Below are 20616 nucleotides of genomic sequence, written 5' to 3'. Positions count from 1 at the left end.
TACAAGTTACTTGGCTGTGCTAGTGTCCACAATGTTGACAGCATTTCTTTTCAATTTTGCCGAAATATTTGTGATTTTTTTCCTACTGTATGTTAAAAATTGGAGAGAGAAGAAAGAAGAATCATGATTTGGGCCTCCTCAATAGTGTTATTATTTGCATTTTACAGAAGGTTCAGTTAATATATCTAAGGCCAGGCCGAGATAGTGCCAGAATTGATACATGCTGAATCTAAATCTTGCCACATGTGGGTTGACTCTTCACCTTGATAAAGCTATCCTAACTTTTAGCTATTTATATTAACATTGAAAATAACAAAAAAATACTTTTAATTAAGTTATTAACTTATGGATATTTTAGACTTTTGTTTTACCTGATCATTGAAGACACATGAAACTATATAGTCTTTTCTCTTTGGAAGTAAATGTAAACATTTTATATATCATTTTGTGCTCTTGCACGTCCCCTCCTCCCGTGCCCCCAGCCCCAGTGAATATTAGTGCTTTGAAAGGCAGCTATGATTTGGGACAATGTAAAACCTTGGCTCCAAACCACCAGAATCAGGGCTTCACTTGCACTGAGAAGCTAAAGATTTGGCTATTGTAGAGATTAAGTGATCCTCCCTTTGTTCACACCCCTGCTGGTTAAATTTGCTTCTGAAAGTTTGAAACCCCTAAAAGTTTGAAAAGCTGTTTCCCAGAACTAGTCATTCCAGATATTCAGATGTGAGGCTCACAGGGGAGCATCCTTCATCCATTGTGAACTCTTCAATCATCTGCTGCTGCGTGACTCCCTCTCCTTATGGTCACCGTCACTGTAATGCTTCACCCAACCATGTCTGGAATCCAATGGCTAGGGAATGTGGTGTGAGAGATGGGCCTGAGTGTCAAGGTCTTTCCAGAAAGGAGAGACAGAGACATAAGTGGCCAAATAGGCCCGAAGAGCTGAGTTGGGGGTTGCGGGTGTAGAAGCATGCTACTGTCTCCCTCACAACAGAAGCGATAACGACAGCTAGCTTTTCTTGGCAGCTTGCTGTAGTCAGATCCTATGCTGAACATTTACATGTATTCTCACAAGTGCCTTACATGGTAGATATTATCTCCTTCATTTAACAGATAATGAAACTAAGAGTTAAATAATTTATCTGAGATGATACCACTAGAAACTGCCATGAGCAAGAAGATAGCTTCACAACTCCCACTTACTGGTCCCAAACCTGCTTGACTCTGGACTTCAATTTCATGCTATTGCCTTTCCCTTTTGTGACGCCACCTGAGACTCAAAAACTTCCTTGCATGTTACCACATCTGCCGTTAGAATTTTTCAGACAGATGTGTGTGTGTGTGTGTGAGCACATGCACATGTATGACTTACCACAATAGAGTCCTGATATGCTTCTTCCTGAAATTATAAGAATGTGAGATGGTCCCAGTTTGGAAAACCCCATCAAGAGAGCTCCAGCTAATGAGAGAACATTTGCTACCAACATGGCTTTGATTCTGAAATTTTAAAAAGCAAGGATTATAAGTTCAGCATCAAAACTTGATAAAATTATTTGCCCTCAGAGTATGCTAAGGTATTTACCTAAGAGCAGTTATTTTAATTTTGCTGAAACAGCTAGTTGGGGATCTTAAACCATGACTGCTAGTTTGATTTATCTGTTGTCTAAAGCATTAACGATTAATGTTTATAATGAGAAAATCTGAGTTTCATGCACATGATCTCCACATTTTAATAGAGATGATTCAATTGTGGTGATGACTGATTTGCTTTAAGATAATACTTCTGAAACTTTTTCAAACAATTAACGAATTAAGTTTTCTTCAAGAGGGCACCTGGCTGGCTCAGTTGGTAGAACATGTGACTCTTGATCTCAGGGTGAGGAGTTCAAGCCCTACATTGGGGGTGGAGCTTACTTAAAAAAAAAAAAGAGTACAGGTACAATTAAAAATAAAAATAAATAATTAAGTTTTCTTCAAGTTGATTGCTGTAAGGAATAATTGCCTGTTGATAGCTGTATTCAACACTGTAGTTGTAACTTATGACTTTCTTTCTTTGTTTTTCTTTCTCTTTCTTTTTCTTTCTTTCTTTCTTTCTTTCTTTCTTTCTTTCTTTCTTCTTTCTTTTCTCTCTCTCCCTTCCTTCCTTCTTTTCTTTCTTAATGGTGCACATTTTTAGTTGATGTAGGTCATGTAAGGAACTTTCAAAGTTAAATTTCCTTTAACATGAATTACTTGGAAATAAATTAAAATATACTTTGACTTTAAGCCTTATCAAAGAGAATTATAATTATTCTTATTTTGACATAGTATGTCATATTTCCAGAATCAATGAATTAGTGTCAACCAATGTAAAACATGTAATCAAGTTGACAATAGTAACAAAAATATCATTTTCAAAATTAATCATATGAAAATTAACATTTGCAGACATCTGATACTTTTACTCCCATTAAATGGAAAATTGGGGCACGAAAACCTTCTTTAAAGTTCAGTAGATGATGATAAGGACAATAAAAGAATCTAAATGGGTAGGTGTGGAAATATTTGTGCCACAAACAAATGTCAGCACCTTGTTATATTCTATGTCAATGTTTCAAATTTGAATAGGTGAGCTTTTTCTAAGCAAGTATCTTTAATGCCAAGGAGATTTTTTTTTTTTTTCTGGAGAGTAAAACTATGTAGTCTTATTCTTCAGTGATTGCCCACAACTATAGGCTTAATAATATCCTCCAAGAGTCCACATCCTGATCTTCAGAACCTGGCAATACGTTACCTTATATAATAAAAGGGATTTTGCAGGCATGATTAAATCGAGGACACTGAGATAAAGAGATTACCTTGGATTATTCTGGTGGACCCAGTGATGGAATCACTAGTATTCTTATAAGAGGACAGCAGAGGAGAAGATAATGTGATGACAGAAGTAAGATTGGAGTAATGTGCTTTGAAGATTGAGTGAGGGGCCACAAACCAAGCAATATAGGTGACCACTGGAAGCTGGAAAAGGGCATGGAAATGAGTTTTTCCCTCAGAACATCTAGAAGGAACCAGCCCTAAAGGCATCAAAATTGGCAAAGATGAAGTCAAGCTTTCACTTTTTGCAGATGACATGATATTATACATGGAAAATCTGATAGACTCCACCAAAAGTCTGCTAGAACTGATACATAAATTCAGCAAAGTTGCAGGATACAAAATCAATGTACAGAAATCAGTTGCATTCTTATACACCAATAATGAAGCAACAGAAAGACAAATAAAGAAACTGATCCCATTCACAATTGCACCAAGAAGCATAAAATACCTAGGAATAAATCTAACCAAAGATGTACAAGATCTGTATGCTGAAAACTATAGAAAGCTTATGAAGGAAATTGAAGAAGATATAAAGAAATGGAAAAACATTCCATGCTCATGGATTGGAAGAATAAATATTGTTAAAATGTCAATACTACCCAAAGCTATCTACACATTCAATGCAATCCCAATCAAAATTGCACCAGCATTCTTCTCGAAGCTAGAACAAGCAATCCTAAAACTTGTATGGAACCACAAAAGGCCCCAAATAGCCAAAGTAATTTTGAAGAAGACCAAAGCAGTAGGCATCACAATCCCAGACTTTAGCCTCTACTACAAAGCTGTAATCATCAAGACAGCATGGTATTGGCACAAAAACAGACACATAGACCAATGGAATAGAATAGAAACCCCCAAACTAGACCCACAAATGTATGGCCAACTAATCTTTGACAAAGCAGGAAAGAGTATCCAATGGAAAAAAAGACAGTCTCTTTAGCAAATGGTGCTGGGAGAACAGGACAACAACATGCAGAAGAATGAAACTAGACCACTTTCTTATACCATTCACAAAAATAAACTCAAAATGGATAAAGGACCTGAATGTGAGACAGGAAACCATCAAAACACTGGAGGAGAAAGCAGGAAAAGACCTGTCTGACCTTAGCCACAGCAATTTCTTACTTGACACATCCCCAAAGGCAAGCAAATTAAAAGCAAAAATGAACTATTGGGACCTCATCAAGATAAAAAGCTTCTGCACAGCAAAGGAAACAGTCAACAAAACTAAAAGGCAACCAACGGAATGGGAAAAGATATTTGCAAATGACATATCGGACAAAGGGCTAGTATCCAAAATCTATAAAGAGCTCACCAAACTCCACACCCAAAAAACAAATAATCCAGTGAAGAAATGGGCAGAAAACATGAATAGACACTTCTCTAAAGAAGACATCCGGATGGCCAACAAGCACATGAAAAGATGCTCAACGTCGCTCCTCATCAGGGAAATACAAATCGAAACCACACTCAGATATCACCTCACGCCAGTCAGAGTGGACAAAATGAACAAATCAGGAGACTATATATGCTGGAGAGGATGTGGAGAAATGAGAACCCTCTTGCACTGTTGGTGGGAATGCAAACTGGTGCAGCCACTCTGGAAAACAGTGTGGAGGTTCCTCAAAAAATTAAAAATAGACCTACCCTATGACCCAGGAGTAGCACTGCTAGGAATTTACCCAAGGGATACAGGAGTACTGATGCATAGGGGCACTTGTACCCCAATGTTTATAGCAGCACTCTCAACAATAGCCAAATTGTGGAAAAAGCCTAAATGTCCATCAACTGATGAATGGATAAAGAAATTGTGGTTTATATACACAATGGAGTACTACGTGGCAATGAGAAAGAATGAAATATGGCCTTTTGTAGCAACGTGGATGGAACTGGAGAGTGTTATGCTAAGTGAAATAAGCCATACAGAGAAAGACAGATACCATATGTTTTCACTCTTATGTGGATCGTGAGAAACTTAACAGAAACCCATGGGAGAGGGGAAGGAGAAAAAAAAAAGAGGTTAGAGTGGGAGAGAGAGCCAAAGTATAAGAGACCCTTAAAAACTGAGAACAAACTGAGGGTTGATGGGGGGTGGGAGGGAGGAGAAGGTAGGTGATGGGCATTGAAAAGGGCACCTTTTGGGATGAGCACTGTGTGTTGTATGGAAACTAATTTGACAATAAATTTCATATATTAAAAAAAAACTTAATAAAAAATAAAAAGTAAATTAAAAAAAAATAGAAGGAACCAGCACTGCTGACACCTTGGCTTCGGCCAAATGAAACTGAATTTGGGCTTCTAACCTCCAAAACTGTAAGAAAATTAATTTGTGTTGTTTTCAGCCACTGTTTAGGGTAACTCATTAGAGCAGTAATAGAAAAACAATATATGTGAATTGTCAACTACTCAAAGGGAAGGAAAACAGTGATTTAGAGCTGACCAACTTCAGAGCTGCAGAGCAGAACAAGACAGGGATATTTCTCTGTGAAGTGCCTTTTCTTTACACAAGGACAGAAGACAAACAAATTCAATAATTGACCTTAAGAAAATTGTTATTAGCTGGCTAGTCGTATATTCTATTAGGGAGAATATTCTATTAGGCAGAAAAATTCTTTAAAAAGATAGCCTGAAAGTACTTTTGGTGCCAGATTGCTCTTAAGTCCCTCTTCCTTAACCACCAAGAAATGCTAGAGCACTTTGTACAACTTAGAGGATTTTAACTTCTGCTCAGACAGGAGAAATGGCCAAGAATGAATAATCTAAAAATACATGACATTGTTGAATCAGGGAGAAAGAAATATATTTCTAAGTATATTTCTTTAAATTTTGCTCTAAATATTCCTGTTAGCGTAGGCGTTATCACTGTCTTCCTGTCATCATCGATATCTTCATCATCATCATCATCATCACCATCAGCATCACAGTAAGGCGACATTCAGGGCTTGCTTACTATGTGTTGGGCATTGTGATAAACCTCTGTGTATGTTCTCATGTAATCCTCATAATGATGCTACGAGTGAGGTATTATTTTTTTCTTACATTGTAGATGGAGGAGGAAACATCTTAGAGGACCTAAGTAACTCGTTCATTTTCACACAACTATTAAGTGACAGAGCTGGGAGTTGATCTGTGTGAAATGAGAGGTTAATGTTTGGTTTTAGTGAGTTCCATTGTTTATATAAAAGAAAGAGTGTATTCAAATGCAAGGTATGTACATCTTATGTACAACTACTTATGGTAGCATGGATTGATTGCACAGATCATGGTCTCCTCCACCATATCCTTGTAATTAAATTTTCAGAGCACAGCCTCTGGAAAAATTGACCCTGAGAAGCCAAATCTATAAAACAGTGGCTACAGACATTTATTACCTATTTCACAATTACAAGGAAAGAGTTTTTAAAGCAGTAATAGAAATATACATTTTTATTTATTTATTTTTAACTGATGGAGCAACGACCTGGTCAATAAGGAAAATCATGGCATTTATCAGTGACTCTTCTAGAAAAATAGTTTTATAGGAGAGACTGAACCCTTTTGTCTTAATTTTGATGTTAAAATTATTAATTTGTGGCTGTTTTCATGGAGAATCATTTTTCTACTGAGAGCTGGAAGAAGCATCACTTTTATTTTGCCATAAGTCATTTGATAAATAATCATTTGACATGGTTTTGGGGTATGATCATTGTTGATGCTAAATTCTAAGACTTGAGAGGGCATGCATCTGTTTCCTTCAGTAGGACCTGAAATAAATGTTTTAGAGTATGTCAATGGACCTGTCAGAATCTCATCTCTAAATGAGATGACAATAAGGACTTAAATTCTCTTTCTTTCTTTTCTTTCTTTCTTTCTTTCTTTCTTTCTTTCTTTCTTTCTGTAAGCTTCATGCCCAACTTGGGGCTTGAACTCATGACCCTAAGATCAAGAGTCACAGGCTCCACCAAGTGAGCCAGCCAAGTGCCCCTTAAATTTTTTCTTTAAGAATGGGAAAAGGTAGAAAATATCAGTAGCTGGTGAAAGAATTGTTTGGTTCATATTATAAAATTTAACTTTGGGTAATTTTATTTATTTTAGAAATAATCTAGAAAAATTTCCAATTACTGCTTAAACCAATTTGGTTCAAATTAAAATTATTTAATTTTTTAAACAATTTAAGTCAGTTTATGAACCCTGTAACTTATGGATTCTAAGTTCAGCTAAACACGTGTAAACTGAGAAAAATGTGAGAAACTGACTCTTTTATGGTAGAGGAATGTCCCTTTCAAATAAGAACAAGAATAAAACTTAGGTTATTAGGCTATTCAGTATTTAAGAAAACTTCTTACAGTCTTGTTATATAAAATCTCCAGTGCAAGAGGAAGAAATTTTCAGTACTTTAATAACCAGAGAGATAAAATTATAATTTAAAGTAGGAATTTAAAAAACTAAATTAATTTTAATCCAGAATTACTAAAATAGATGCCTATATCATTTACATCTTTAAAGATTTTTGCATTTTCTAAATTGTCCATATTTGCATATTTATTTTTATCATCAGAAAAAATATAATTAATAAACAAAAGGTGGCCTCAAAAAGTAGAAAATAAATCTAAAAAAACCCAACCATTTGATTTTTCTGATTTTTCTGATTTTATTTCCTCTCTCTGGGGGTGGGGGCAGAATCCCAACTTAGTATGTCACATGACTAAATGAAAGAAATTTGAGTCTGAAGGAGTTCCTGTGATGTTTTAAATCCAAAACACCTGGTAAAAACTAGAGTAAAGAAATGGAGACACTATTTGTTTCATCTCTGGTTCGGGCTTTGACATAGCAGTAGCAGCAGCTAGAAACCCAGGCCAACTGTATTGGGCAACTGAGAGTTAGGGATATTGGTTTGACCTTAGGACTTGACTGATCCAAATGCCAAATTCTAATTTGAAAATGAAAAACTGGGGGTCTGAGAAATGGAGTGATTTGGTGAAGCAAACAATGGATTCCCTGGTTAAAAATTTCACTCTTGGCTTTTCCATAGTTCTTGAGTTAACCATTTGTGTAGTGGTTTCTTAACATATTTTTAAAACTAATGAATTTAGAGAATCAAAGCATTTCTGTGGAAATACACACCAAATTCAGTTTTGCTATGAATGCCTCCACAATTAAGCAGACTAGGGCAAGAGCTTTCTCCATTATTCAGTCTAAAACCAACCTAACTGATAGGGTCATGAATTGAAAAACAAACAAACAAACAAACAAACAAAAAACAACTTCAAAACTATTCCACAAAAGGAAAGATGATTTCTTCCTAAACAAAGTCTTAACAAACCCCAAATACTAGTTTCCATGTTTATGCTTATTTATGAAACTTGCCTACCTTCCAAGCTGGTCTCCAAGCCACCCACCAAAGAAGGATGCAATCATTCCACCAACTGCAAAGCTAGACACAGACAAGGACCAGAGCATGGTGATGAGGCTAGTAGATGTTGTAGTCTCTTCCTCCGCCAAAGAGGTTGGTGTTGAATCCCTTAGGTATGGGATTGTGGGCAGGTCATTTGTACTGTTGATAGTATAGTTGTTGATAGCTTTTCGGTCTTCCAGTGGAATACCCAAAACATATTCATAATGGGATATTATTACCTGGGGAAATAAAATAAAGAAAAATAGCTCCAACATCTCAAATACTCTATACATTTTTTGTTTGTTTTTCCTTTAGAATGTTGGTTAGGTGTTTAAAAGTGTCATCCCAGTTATGTGTGTTATATACATGCAGTCACAGATAGATTTATTTACAGTTGACCATATCCTGTAAAACAGAGGTCGCAAATTCCAGTGCCTGCAGGAACTAGGCAGCAACAAATAAGTGAAGGAGAACCTTGATAGCTAGGAGAACCGAAATACAGTCTCTACTATTGAGACTATAATAGTAAGTGGGCAAGGTTATAGCACTGGAGGGCATTTGCCTCACCTGAAGGAGGAAGCTGCAAATGTGAGACTAGTGTTTCATGACCTTTAATTCTTAAAAAGAAGCCAGAAATCTTGGGGTGCCTGGGTGGCTCAGTCAGTTAATCATCCAATTCGTGGTTTCGGCTCAGGTCATGAACTCTTGGTTCGTGAGTTCAAGCTCTGAATCGGGCTCTGCACTGGCAGTGTGGGATTCTCTGTGCTTGGGATTCTCTCTCTCTGCCCCTCCCCTGCTTTCTCTCTTTCTTTCTCTCTCAAAATAAATAAATAAATAAATAAATAAGTAAGTAAATAAATCAATAAATGGAAAGAAACCAGAAATCTGTATTTTTATATAAAATTCTTTAAGTTTTAAATGCAAGCACCTATTCAAATGGAAAATATTCTGCAGGCTAAAAAGACTAGGTGCTGTATCCTTGCTAGAAGTATGCTATAAATTTAGCAATAAACTTCCTGGCAGCCAGCTCAAAGAGAAGAAAACAATCCTGTATCCTGATGAATTTCAAAGATAAAAACGACTCAGTGGCCTCTCAGAAGGTGTTGGGACCTGAAGGAATTTTTTTCCTCTGGGTCCCCACGGAGTTCAGTGTGTAATACAATGAACAATTCTCAGAACTAAATTTCACAGCACCATTAATTTATCATGTGTTTCTGAAGAGGCAAAGATCCTACCAAAATATAAGTTAGTAAAGGCACAGCCTTCAGGCTTCCTTCTTTGTCCTTCCTCTCAGTGATGATTTGGTCACTATTGAGTGGTCTGGGAGGACCTCTGACAAGGACCTGGAATACAACTGACTAGGTTGACAGTCATAGGGTAAAGCCCTATGTGGTAAAGTCAACTGAGTGAGGGAGGGAAGTGACGTCCTCTTATGATAAAAGAAGTCTGACCATGACATTACCTCATTAGCAGACCACTCTATAGGGATAATATACATAGAAAAAAGGCTAGAAGGAAACATCCAAAATGTTCTCAGCTGTTTGCTCTATGTGGTAGAATAATTATAGATGATTGTTTCTAACACTTTCTGTAACAGGTATGTCTAGCTCTTTGTTTTTCTTTTTTAATTTCTTTTGAGAGAGAGAAAAGGAGAGTGTGTGCATGTGCACGTGTGGGCAAGTGGGGGGAGAGGCAGAGAGAGAGGAGAGAGAATCCCAAGCAGGCTCTGTGCTGTCAGTGCAGAGCCCTACTCAGGTATCGATCTCATGAACCATGAGATCATGACCTGGGTTGAAATCAAGTCAAACGCTTAACCAACTGAGCTACCCAGGTGCCCCTGTATAATTTTTTATAATCATAAAAAAGTGTGACTTTAAAATACCCTAAAATAATGCCAAATGTCATCCCACTAACAAAAACAAATGAAGCTGAATGATTATTGTTCTATAATGGTGTTTAAGTGGCTTGTTAAACACAGAAAAGAGGGGCTCTAGATAAGGCACTAAGCTGGATGCCAGTCGGGGATCCTGTTTTCAAGTCTGGCTCTAGGACTTGGATTGAAGGAGGGGAAACCTTAGACTAATTTCCCCTCTCCTTCCCTGGAGAGGATGGTTTAAATAGAATGTGAAAAGATCTTCCACAAAAAAGAGGCTTGCTGATTCTGAATTATGGTGATGTTGAACCAAATTTCAAGAAGACTGGTAAATTGGCATGAGTTGTCATCACTCAGAAAAAAAAGCCATGACCCCCAGCATTATCATCTAAATCTCTCACCCTCGGCAAGACCATCACACCCATGAGAATATTATGCGGCACCTGACCAAAGCACATCTTCTGGTCCAAGGAGCAGCCCTTCCAGGGTTGTATATTCTATACATACGATCACAGGTAGATTTATTTATTGTTGACCATATCTGTGGCCAGCACATATTTTCCATGGAGCCCAACATTGTAAGAGAAGCAGATGAAATATGATTTATTCATAGAAGGCACCCAACAAATGCTTGCACTTTCACCTTCTGCCACTCCTTCCCCCCACCTCTCCTCTCATGGAACACTTTATTGAACCCCGTTATGCCAATGACAGGAAGAGGAATGAGACATCAATCCTGACCTAAATGACCCGACAGCCTTCATTAGAGCAAGGGGGGTGAATTCCTGGTTTCCCCACTTACAAGCCGTGGGAGCTGAGAAAAATGACAGCCCTCTCCTATTTATTCATTGGATACCAGAGTAGGGATGCACAAAATAAATGAGAAAAGTTATAGAAATTATTCAATATTAAAAAAATACCCATCCAAATAGTTTTTATGGAGAAAATCCAAATTTCTATTGGACTTCTTGACTATTATTAAATAGTTTCATATTATTTTTCTTTGAATTAGCTATGGGAGACAGAAGTAGGAGGAAGGACTAGGACGTTTTTAGTGTTAAGGTTCCTAAAGGTTTTCAACTGACCTAGAATTGGGTATAATAAGGTTTTTAGAGGTCAAACTAGGGAGAACATATGTTAAAGTGCCCGATGCACAGTGAGTTGGTGCTCAGTAAAAGTTAGTGCACTAAAATCCTTCTATTGCTTCCTCTTATTCCCTGGCATTTTTCATTCATTTTTCCACTCACATATGGCGGGGGCTCTGAATCAAGGCTGCAATAAGCTCTTCAGTTTTTAAAAACAACATCAATAGGCATGTGGTATTCTGGCTAGAGTTTTCTGTGAGCTCAGCAAACAGCAGAGTCAGAGATCAGGAGTTGTTTATTGCCCTTTCTTTCTTTGTGAGGGTGATAGAGGAGTCAAGGCCAAGTTATCAGCTCTGAAACCACGCACGTGGTGCCTGACAGAATGCTGGGATTACCCTGTGTTCTCCACGTGGGCACACTTTATCTCTGTGTATGAGGAACACAGATCTTTCAGTCACTGACAGAAATCGCCAAAAAGAGAATTGAATTGTACGTGTTTCACTTGCCTCTTGAGGTGCGTTGATCACGCCAATATCATATCCAAACTGGAAGGAACCCAGTGCAGCTGTGATGACAGCGAAAACCAAAGTCCCGGTGACCTGTGGGGAATGAAACACAGGACTGGGAAACACTAGGCAATTTCAGTTACCTGCCATCTTGTCAGTCTGCAGCTTGGACTTCTGACAGGCTCCACAGGCTGGTTCTTGATCCTTGATACTCATTCACAGTATGCCTTATGTTCCCAGCAGGCGTCATTCATACAGGAATGTAAAAGCCATTCATCATGTCCTCTACACTGCTAAAGCTGAGAGAAGTTTGGGACAATTTCTTCCAAGAGAGGAACGAAACATCCTTTTACATACATATATATATATATATATATATATATATATATATATACACACACACACACACACACACACAAATATATATATATATGTATATATATATTTAAGATTCAAAATCAGGACTGAGGACTAGAATTGCTACTGACTGAAGGCAACTGCCATGGCAAAAACAGTTTATATCATTGGGAGAAGTCAAATAAGACACCAGTAACAAAGAGATAGGGGGCGCTCCTGGGCATTGCTGTTGTACAAAAACACCTCAAAACTCATATAAGAGGCATAGGCCAGGCTTTATCACAACCACATCACCTTCCATGTAAGGATAATTTTCAAGATTTGCAACTAGTTGAACCTAGAGCTATGGATTAAAGCATGTTCTTTTCTTCCCAACTCCATGTAGCTATAAAAAACAGTGTAGAAAGTAACATTTATTCCCTTCAACTCATAATTACACGTCTGACTATCTTAGAGAAATCAAATCATACATACGGAATCATGTTTCAGGATATTTGATGAAGCAGTGTGTGTGTGTGTGTGTGTGTGTGTGTGTGTGTGAGAGAGAGAGAAATTGTAGAAAGAACCTAAATGTCATTCAGTGGAAAATGGCCAGATAGACTCAAATACATCATAAGACCTATAACTTGCTATGCTGCAGTTAAAAAGAATAATGTGACTGTTATGTACTGACTTATTGTTAAGTGACAAATGAAGCTGTGTAATCTCATTAATATTTTTTTAAAAAGGCTTAAACCCAAGTTCTTTGATTTGTGCATGTTGTATGTAAGTCATAGAATATTTTCTTGAAGAAAAAATAACAAAAGGATGATCGTTGAGGAGGAATATGAGACTAGAGAAGAGGGTATTTTTTCTTTTATTTATACTATGAGTCATTTTATGAGGAAATAATTTCATATATAATTACATAATTTAAATGTTTAAATAAATAACATGGACTATTGTAAAAATTCCATTGAACGAACGAATGAGTCATATCAACATGGATTCCAGTTCCCACTCTGATATTTAGGTGGTATGTGACCCAAGCCACTTCTCCTATAGGATGCTCAGTTTTTCTCGAAATTGGGGGATGATTGTAAACCCCTACTCCAGCATGAAAAATAGCTTATTAGTCAGGTCCCCTCATTCCCTAATAAAGCTAGAGATCAGAAATTTCAGTGTCCTCATCCACAAAGTATAATCATAGAACCAGCCTGAGAGCCCTTGAGGTTAGAGTGTAGTGGTCTTATAACCAGACCCGAGTTAGAGAGCTTGCTACAGGTGTAGCTTCCTGGAGTTCACCCCAGACCTATTACTGGGTTGGACTCTCTGGGGAGAGAATTGGGAATCTGTAGGTTTGTCCTCTTTCCACTAATTCAGAATCAAGTTCAGGTGGCACCTCTGTAGACTTTTCTTCCTAGCAACCTCCTTCCCTGAAAGGACTTAAAAACTTTCCCCAAAGATATGATAATATTATATATGTATATCTTAAGAGAAGCATATATATCTCATATAATATACATTATATATTGAGATATAAACCATATGTATATTTATACATATACATAATAAAATAATTGTAAATAAATTCAAAGTAAAATGTACATGTGTGTATACATACACACAATATGCTACATGGTGTATGGGATTACCAGAGATTTTGAATTATCCCTTAACATGTAACTAGATCTCTAATACCTAGTGCCTCAGGCAGCCAAAGCTAAAATGAGTTCCATTTACATGGTTGGTGGTTTTTCCTCAAATACTTTTTCCCCTTCAGCTGTTTCCAAGGACAGGGAATTTCATCCTTTCATTTTATTTATAGGGAGTAACCAGCAGCAGCAGTGAGGGGCCCTGTGGGCACCTTGAGAAGGCTTCAACCCACTTCCCTGATAGTGTCTATCACTACAATCTAGACAATCTGATATTAGGTGCAATGCAAACACAGCTTCAAGGCCTGATACTGAATATTTATGCCTAGTGCATGTCTATTCATTGCTCTATGTGTATCATCTCTTTTAACTGCTCTCAGTTTTCTCTTATTTGTCTAATAAACGAAACTAGTTTATTATCTTATAGTTCTTGTAGGTCAAGAGTCTGGTATGAGTCTCACCAGACTAAAATTAAGATGTTGGCAGGTTGTGTTCCTCTCTGGAGGCTGTGGAGGAAAATTTGGGTTGATGGTAGAATTCTGTTCCCCATGGTTGTAGAATCTGTGTTTTTGTGCTGGCTGCAAAGTGAGGGCCATTCCGAGCTCTAGAGGCCACCACATTCCTCGGCTAGTGGTGCCCTTCCCCTGTCTTTGTGGCCAGAAATGGGTCAGTCAGGTCCTCACACTAATCCTGACCACTGCCGGAAAAGTTCTTCCCTTTGAAGAATTTGTGGGGTTAGATTTGGCCTAGCTGGATAATCCAGGGAAATCTCCCTATCTTAATGACATTTGTAAAGTCCTTTTTGCCATTTAAGGTAATATATTTACATATTCTGGAGATAAGGTAATGGCCATCTTTGGAGAGCCATTTTTCTACCAACCACACTTCTCATGACAGCACCATCAGCAACCCTATTTTATAGGTAACTAGACTAGATTAAGGTCTCAGAGGCAGTAACTTGTACAATAATGACATGGATCCAGACCTTATGCTTTTAACTAATGGGTTATTTTGCATTTTTCATTGGTCAGAAATAGACGTTCAAAATTCAAGACATTCAAAATTTCATCTAGTTGGTCAGATAAGGAGCAAACATTTAAAATCTAGGATCATTATCTTTCTCAGTAAAAAAAATATATATCTGGGGTGCCTGGGTGGCTCAGTCAGTTAATTGTCCGACTTCAGTTCAGGTCATGATCTCACAGTTTGTGGGTTCAAGCCCTACATCAAGCTCTGTGCTGAAAGCTCAGAGCCTGGATCCTGCTTTGGATTCTGTGTCTCCCTCTCGCTTGGTCCCTCCCCCACTCACACTCTGTCTCTCTCAAAAATAAATAAACATTTAAAAAATATATTAAGAGTGCACATATTTATAGAATTTGCAAGTGTGACGCTGAAACCAAATCACCAATACTCCCCAATTTCAAGTTCACTTTCCCACTACCCACCACACAAATCCCCTCCTTCCTCATCTACCCACAGAAAACTTGTGAAGTTTCTGTACAAAAATACAAAAGGGCCAAAGTTACTCAACTGCTCATCTACAGTTCAGTTGAAGAACCTCATGGCCTTCCCACCACCAAATCCAGGGCCATGATATACTCACCCAATTTCTTCCCTTCATCTCCTTTTCTTCCTGTGGCAGAATGTCCAAGTACTTGGTGTCTTAGTGACTGCCCTTCCCACTCCATCCCTGGGCTTCTGCTCTCTGCTGGCTCTCTCCTCCTGCCCCCACCAGACAATCATATAGTTCCTCTCTTCTTATTTTAACAATCCAACTAGTCACCATGCCAATGGTGAGCAGGGGTGCTATGGAAATGGAAGTGGGTGGTGAAGGTGGTGGCAGTAGCAGATTTGGTCCCCCATAATCTCCATTGGCCCGCCCCTGCCACTCCAAACAGCGTTAGCTGCTCCTACATTACTTTGATAAAAACGAAATTTAGTTTTCAGAGATCGAAGTTCTCTGGAGCTCCGGTCCCATTACTTTCTAATCACATTGTTCTAAGTCATTACTGTAGCAATTCTGGGGCTGCCCCTAAAACCAATTTCTCATTTTATAGGAATAACAACAACAAAAACAACAAAAAGGAACTGTGAAGGAAATAGTTTTTAAACAGTTAGAAATCTTAGAGTGTTCTTAAAGTCCTTCTCCTCTGGTCTTCCTGGCTTCTTTTTTAGAGTTGGCTCTGGTCTTGTCATGCCAAGGGAAGCTGCAGTCTCCCCACTTTAGCTTCCTAAGATGGAAATTTCATCTAGTTGGTCAGATAAGGAATAATGTTATCAATTTGAAGCAGGTCACTTGAATTCCCAACTGAAGCGATAGTTCTAAATATAGAAGTCTCTGGAGCTGTTTGATGTCCTTCCTTCCTTCCTTCCATCCTTCCTTCCTTCCTTCCTTCCTTCCTTCCTTCCTTCCTTCCTCTTTTTTTCTCTCTTTCTCCCTTTCTCCCTTCCTCCTTTCCTTCCTTACATTCTTTCCTTCTCTTTCTTTGTTTTTCTCTTATTTCAGGTTTAATTACCCTCTCTGAACTTCACATTAAACCGGTTCTTTGCTTCCCATCTTTTCTTTTTCAGTTGTGAAATGAAAACAGGTAACATTTATAGTCAATCTTCTGTGTGGTTTGGCACTAAGCTTGGTCAAAGAAAGTTTCGTTTATGAGAGGGAATACGTCTGAAGACTGCTACCTTTGAATTAGCTTGTTAACCCCATCCATTAAATCTGATGCCTAAGAAACTGACTCAAGGTTAGGTACATAGGAGCTAATGAAAACAGTGAGAACTTAGGATCTTACTCTGTACAGGTTCTAAATGGTTGCCTGTTCTTTCAACAGCCTTGTAAGTAGTAATTATTATTATCCTGTCACATATGGAAAAACCAATACACAAAGGGTAAGGAATTTGTCTGAAGGCTAAATACCTACAGAATGGCTGAAGATCTTCAAGCCTTTTCTCTTAGCTTCTTCATGGGCTACAAGATATCTTAAAATGACTACCTTCACTTAGAGCTTAACACTTTTAAGTTAGGGAAACTAGATTCCACATCCAATTAAAAATCTGCTGCTGGATAAATGTGGAAGTATGTAGACTAGGCAAGTGGCTGAATTCTAACATAAAAAAAACCGTAATGTTTAATTTGTGGCTTAGAAATCAAAGGGGTTTGTTAAAAAACAAATAGACTTAGAATTCAGGAAACCTCAAAGAGTCCCAGCTAGGCCTTTAATAACCCTGAGCCTGTTTCTTTGCCAAAAAAGTGGGTATAATAATACTTAATGCATAAGATTATCATAAAGATTAAACAAGATGCATAATATGGTCTTTCTATAAACAATAAAAGGGCTATAAAACAACTGCATCTTTAATCACATTAGGATCTCATTTATCTCTCTTGTCAACCAACCACCTTTCAACTTTTCATACATTGCCAGTAATCTTCACAGCAATACTACAAAGTGCAGAAAGTTATCTTCATTTTGCAGGTGAGGAAATCAGAGCTCACAGAAGATTAAGCAATATTCCAACTACAATACAGCTAGTAACAGATATTCTAGTGTTGGAACCCAGAGCTGGTGTTTGTAAGCTCTCACTGATAAACGCAAAAGCAGATTTTCAGCAGCTACTGATTGACTAGGTCAGGAGGAAAAGCTGATGTCTTCCCTCTAAACTGCATGACTCCAAATGCGAACCTAAAGGTGATCTTGCATCCAACTTTAGAAAACCCCACGGGCCTCTCAAGCCATAGGATTTTCAAGCTGAAAGGGGCCTTAGAGAACAGAGGATTCTAGTCTAATTTCTTCATTTTTTACTTGAAGAAAATGAGTTCAAGTCTCTTGTCTGAGTTATATAGTGCATTATTGGGCATATCCAATGTGGGAACTCAGGTCTCCTGACCCTCAGTTCCATGTTTATCCCACTTCTTTCAAAGTCTGGGCAGATTTACAAAGCTGCAACATTGTGCTTTCCATCAGTTCGCATTATTTCTGGGTTCCATTATTAGGCAATTCCTTAGTTCTCAAGAAAAGCCCTATGACAGTTTCTCAAGCTCCCAAAGGAAATTTAATCATAGTTCAAAATGAAGCTTGAGCACTTACTACATGCCAGACACTGTGGTAAGCACATTATCTTCCCTTTTGCAGCATCTTCCAAACTCTAGTTATTTGAACACTACCTTTATTATTTTGCCAAATCTACATACCATCTGTATAGTTATTAACGTAATATTTGTCTTCATATCATCTTGAAAGTGTTAACTGCTTTAGCTTTATCCTGGGCTGTGATAGGAAATCAGGGTGTCCTAGTTATTTTTAAAATATGCAGCACATAAATACATAACTATTAGCATTAACAGTCATCTGAACTCTGTAATATTATCTCATTTAAATACCCCCAGACCATAAAAAACTATTGTTTTCCCTGCATATCCTATGTCATATCCTTCTATTGTAGCCCAATATGTTTGCATTTTGTCACAATATAGAAAACCCAAGCTTGCTTAAATAACTCTGGTCTCACGGCAAGTAAGTAGCATCACCATACTCTAAATCCAAGCCTGGCTAACTGCAAAGTCTTTGCTCCCAGCCTCGTCACTTACTGACATGAAGAAGTGCTTACAGAAAGTTACATCAGGTCAGAACTTTAGGGGTCCTACTCTTCCAGGGCCACAGATTTACCCACATGTATGATTATGTGCAGGGGTGGGTGAGTTTGGTTGGGGAAAACTTATAAGGGAACAACAGCACTATGACCTTTTTCTCTTTAAGTTTTTATTTTGGAAAATATCATATCTACAGAGAAGCTGAAAAAGTAGTGCAATGACCACTCCATAACCTGTGTTCAAGGATGGTTCACATTTACACTTGTTAAACTTGCACTGTGTGTGTGTGCACGCGTGCATGCACATGTATGTATGTATATCTGTTGTTTTGTTAGAATCATTTGAAAAGAGTTTGCACATACTAGTGCCATTTCATTCCTAAATACTTTAGCATGTACTCGTTTAGAACAAAGACATTCTCCTACATAATTATAATACCATATCACACCCAAGAATGTAATAGATATACTAATATTATCTAATAAGCAGCCCATTTTCAAAATTTCCCAACTGTCCCCATATTGTCCCTTACAGCTCTTTTCTTCTTTCCAGGATCTAAGATCACCTGTCCCATTTGGTTGTCAGTTCTTAGTCTCCTTTTATCTAGAACAGTCCTTCTACCTCTTGTTTTTCATTCATTGTCATTTATTAAAATTTCAGACCAATTTTCACGATTAGTTAGATTCAGGTTAACCTGCCCCTTTTTTTGCACTTTCCTTCGGTAATATGGTTATGCAAAATCACTTGAGAAAAAGTTACACAGATTGGTCAGAAAACAGTAAATATCCTTAAAATCCTGAATAGATACATGATGTAAAATCCTGAATAAAATATATATCTTAGCAGCCAGATGAACTATCAGTTGGCAAGAGAAGTAGCTTTGATCTGTGGTAGCAACACCCAACATTCCCCAAATCCTCCATATGGTCACCAACTTGAACGAATCCCCCTATTCATTTCCTCAAGCCCATTTAAAATAAACATAATGCTGTTTTACCTTATCTTTTGTCATTTTACCAGTTGGAGTCCTCCTCTGAATTCCAAGTCCTGTAGTGAGTGTGGCACACGCAGCTGGCCAGCCTCTGCCTTTCTCCAGCTTTCTACTAGTTATACATTAGAGGAGGAGGAGCAAGGCAAGGAAGCCGTGTGGCCATGTAAAAGTCCAAATCTAATCTTGGCAGAGGCTGATATTGATGAGAATGTAATCAATAAATGCTTTGTCTTAGTGACTTGTGGCTTCAATGCCTGTGTACCAGCAAAAGAAAATTGGAGTAGGTCCCTTAGGCATGAGTTACAAAGCAGAGATGGTCACACTTTAAGACACGTTAAGTATGCCAGTAATCAGAGATAGGTGAAAAAAGAAATCGTTGGGGTCCTTTGTAGAAGGTAAGATGTGCTGGGCCAACATACCATGCTGTGGGGATGACAAAGACAGGGAGAAGGGAGGACACTCCATTCTGCCCTGTAGAGAACCAGTACAGTGATGTTTTTGCTTTCCAGCTGGGTTTGTGTAGCCAGAGGCCATTGCAGTCTTGAGTGGTTCACCTGAATGAGCTTTGGAGAGCTGAGAACTTGGGTTTGAATCTCAGCATTTACTGGTGGTGTTATTAAGCGGCTGGCTCACAGTGACTTTTCTGTGCCTTAGTTTTTTTCACCTAATAAAATGAAAATAAGAGAACACACGTTGTTTTGTCATGTGGATTAAATGTCATAGGAAACTGCTTAGCATAATGCATAAGTGCTCAGCAGTGTTGGCTATTATTATTATTGTTTTGGTGTATGTCAAGAGACACTTGTTGGAGTGGGGTTCTTAAATAAATCTGCCCATATGGCTTGAGTTTGTGCCCTTCTGTGTCTCCTGTATGATATTTAGTCCCTATGGGAGCCCAGGTGGCATCAAAATTGGTTGAACTTGAACTGTGTTTGGGACGATTGTCACTGGCTCCACTGAGGCTCAGCTGGAACCAGGTCCTAGGGAGGAAATATAACAGAGAGTCCCCCAAGCCAGGGATGTTACAAAGAAACAGACAGTGATAAAGTGAAGAGGTAAAGGAGACTCTGATTTCATGTGTCTTGTATTTTGCTGTCATCCTTTTATTTCAATTACCACTCTCTGCAGGGTAACACAACTGAGTAAATAATTCAACTCAAACCACATACTTTTATTGAGCCCGGTACAGTCCCAGGCTCTGAAATACTTGAGATAAATAAAACACTTGGAGTTCGTAAGGTATAAGGACAGATGAATGGAATCGCAGACATGCAACACAGTTTTTTTTCTTTAGTAGAAAGGCATGAAGGAATATTATTAGCAATGATAGTTAATCTTTATTGAGTTCTTGC

The 20616-nt window shown here is 38.0% G+C and overlaps 1 protein-coding gene and 1 long non-coding RNA gene across 4 annotated transcripts in view; one reads left to right on the top strand and one right to left on the bottom strand.

Annotated features, from left to right (window-relative positions):
- SLC2A2 (solute carrier family 2 member 2) overlaps positions 1 to 19421 on the bottom strand; it is a 30923-nt gene extending 11502 nt beyond the window's left edge. Inside the window, exons 1-5 of one of the 3 annotated variants that reach the window (XM_053221213.1) lie at positions 19271 to 19378; positions 15289 to 15491; positions 11695 to 11787; positions 8207 to 8469; positions 1373 to 1497 (exon numbers count right to left, since the gene is read on the bottom strand). In XM_053221213.1, coding sequence (XP_053077188.1) covers positions 1373 to 1497; positions 8207 to 8469; positions 11695 to 11787; positions 15289 to 15306 — 499 coding nt within the window. In that variant the 5' untranslated portion in view covers positions 15307 to 15491; positions 19271 to 19378. Of the gene's footprint in view, positions 1 to 1372; positions 1498 to 8206; positions 8470 to 11694; positions 11788 to 15288; positions 15492 to 19270 lie in introns of all 3 variants that reach the window. The other 2 variants (XM_053221212.1, XM_015088559.3) reach the window with 2 other exon arrangements.
- LOC128315242 (uncharacterized) overlaps positions 1 to 20616 on the top strand; it is a 90523-nt gene that overhangs the window by 3034 nt on the left and 66873 nt on the right. The window lies entirely within an intron of this gene.

This window comes from Acinonyx jubatus, chromosome C2 (genome assembly GCF_027475565.1).
Source record: "Acinonyx jubatus isolate Ajub_Pintada_27869175 chromosome C2, VMU_Ajub_asm_v1.0, whole genome shotgun sequence".
Lineage (NCBI taxonomy): Eukaryota > Metazoa > Chordata > Mammalia > Carnivora > Felidae > Acinonyx > Acinonyx jubatus.
Note: the sequence above shows the minus strand (reverse complement) of the source record. Positions and strands in the feature narration are given on the sequence as shown.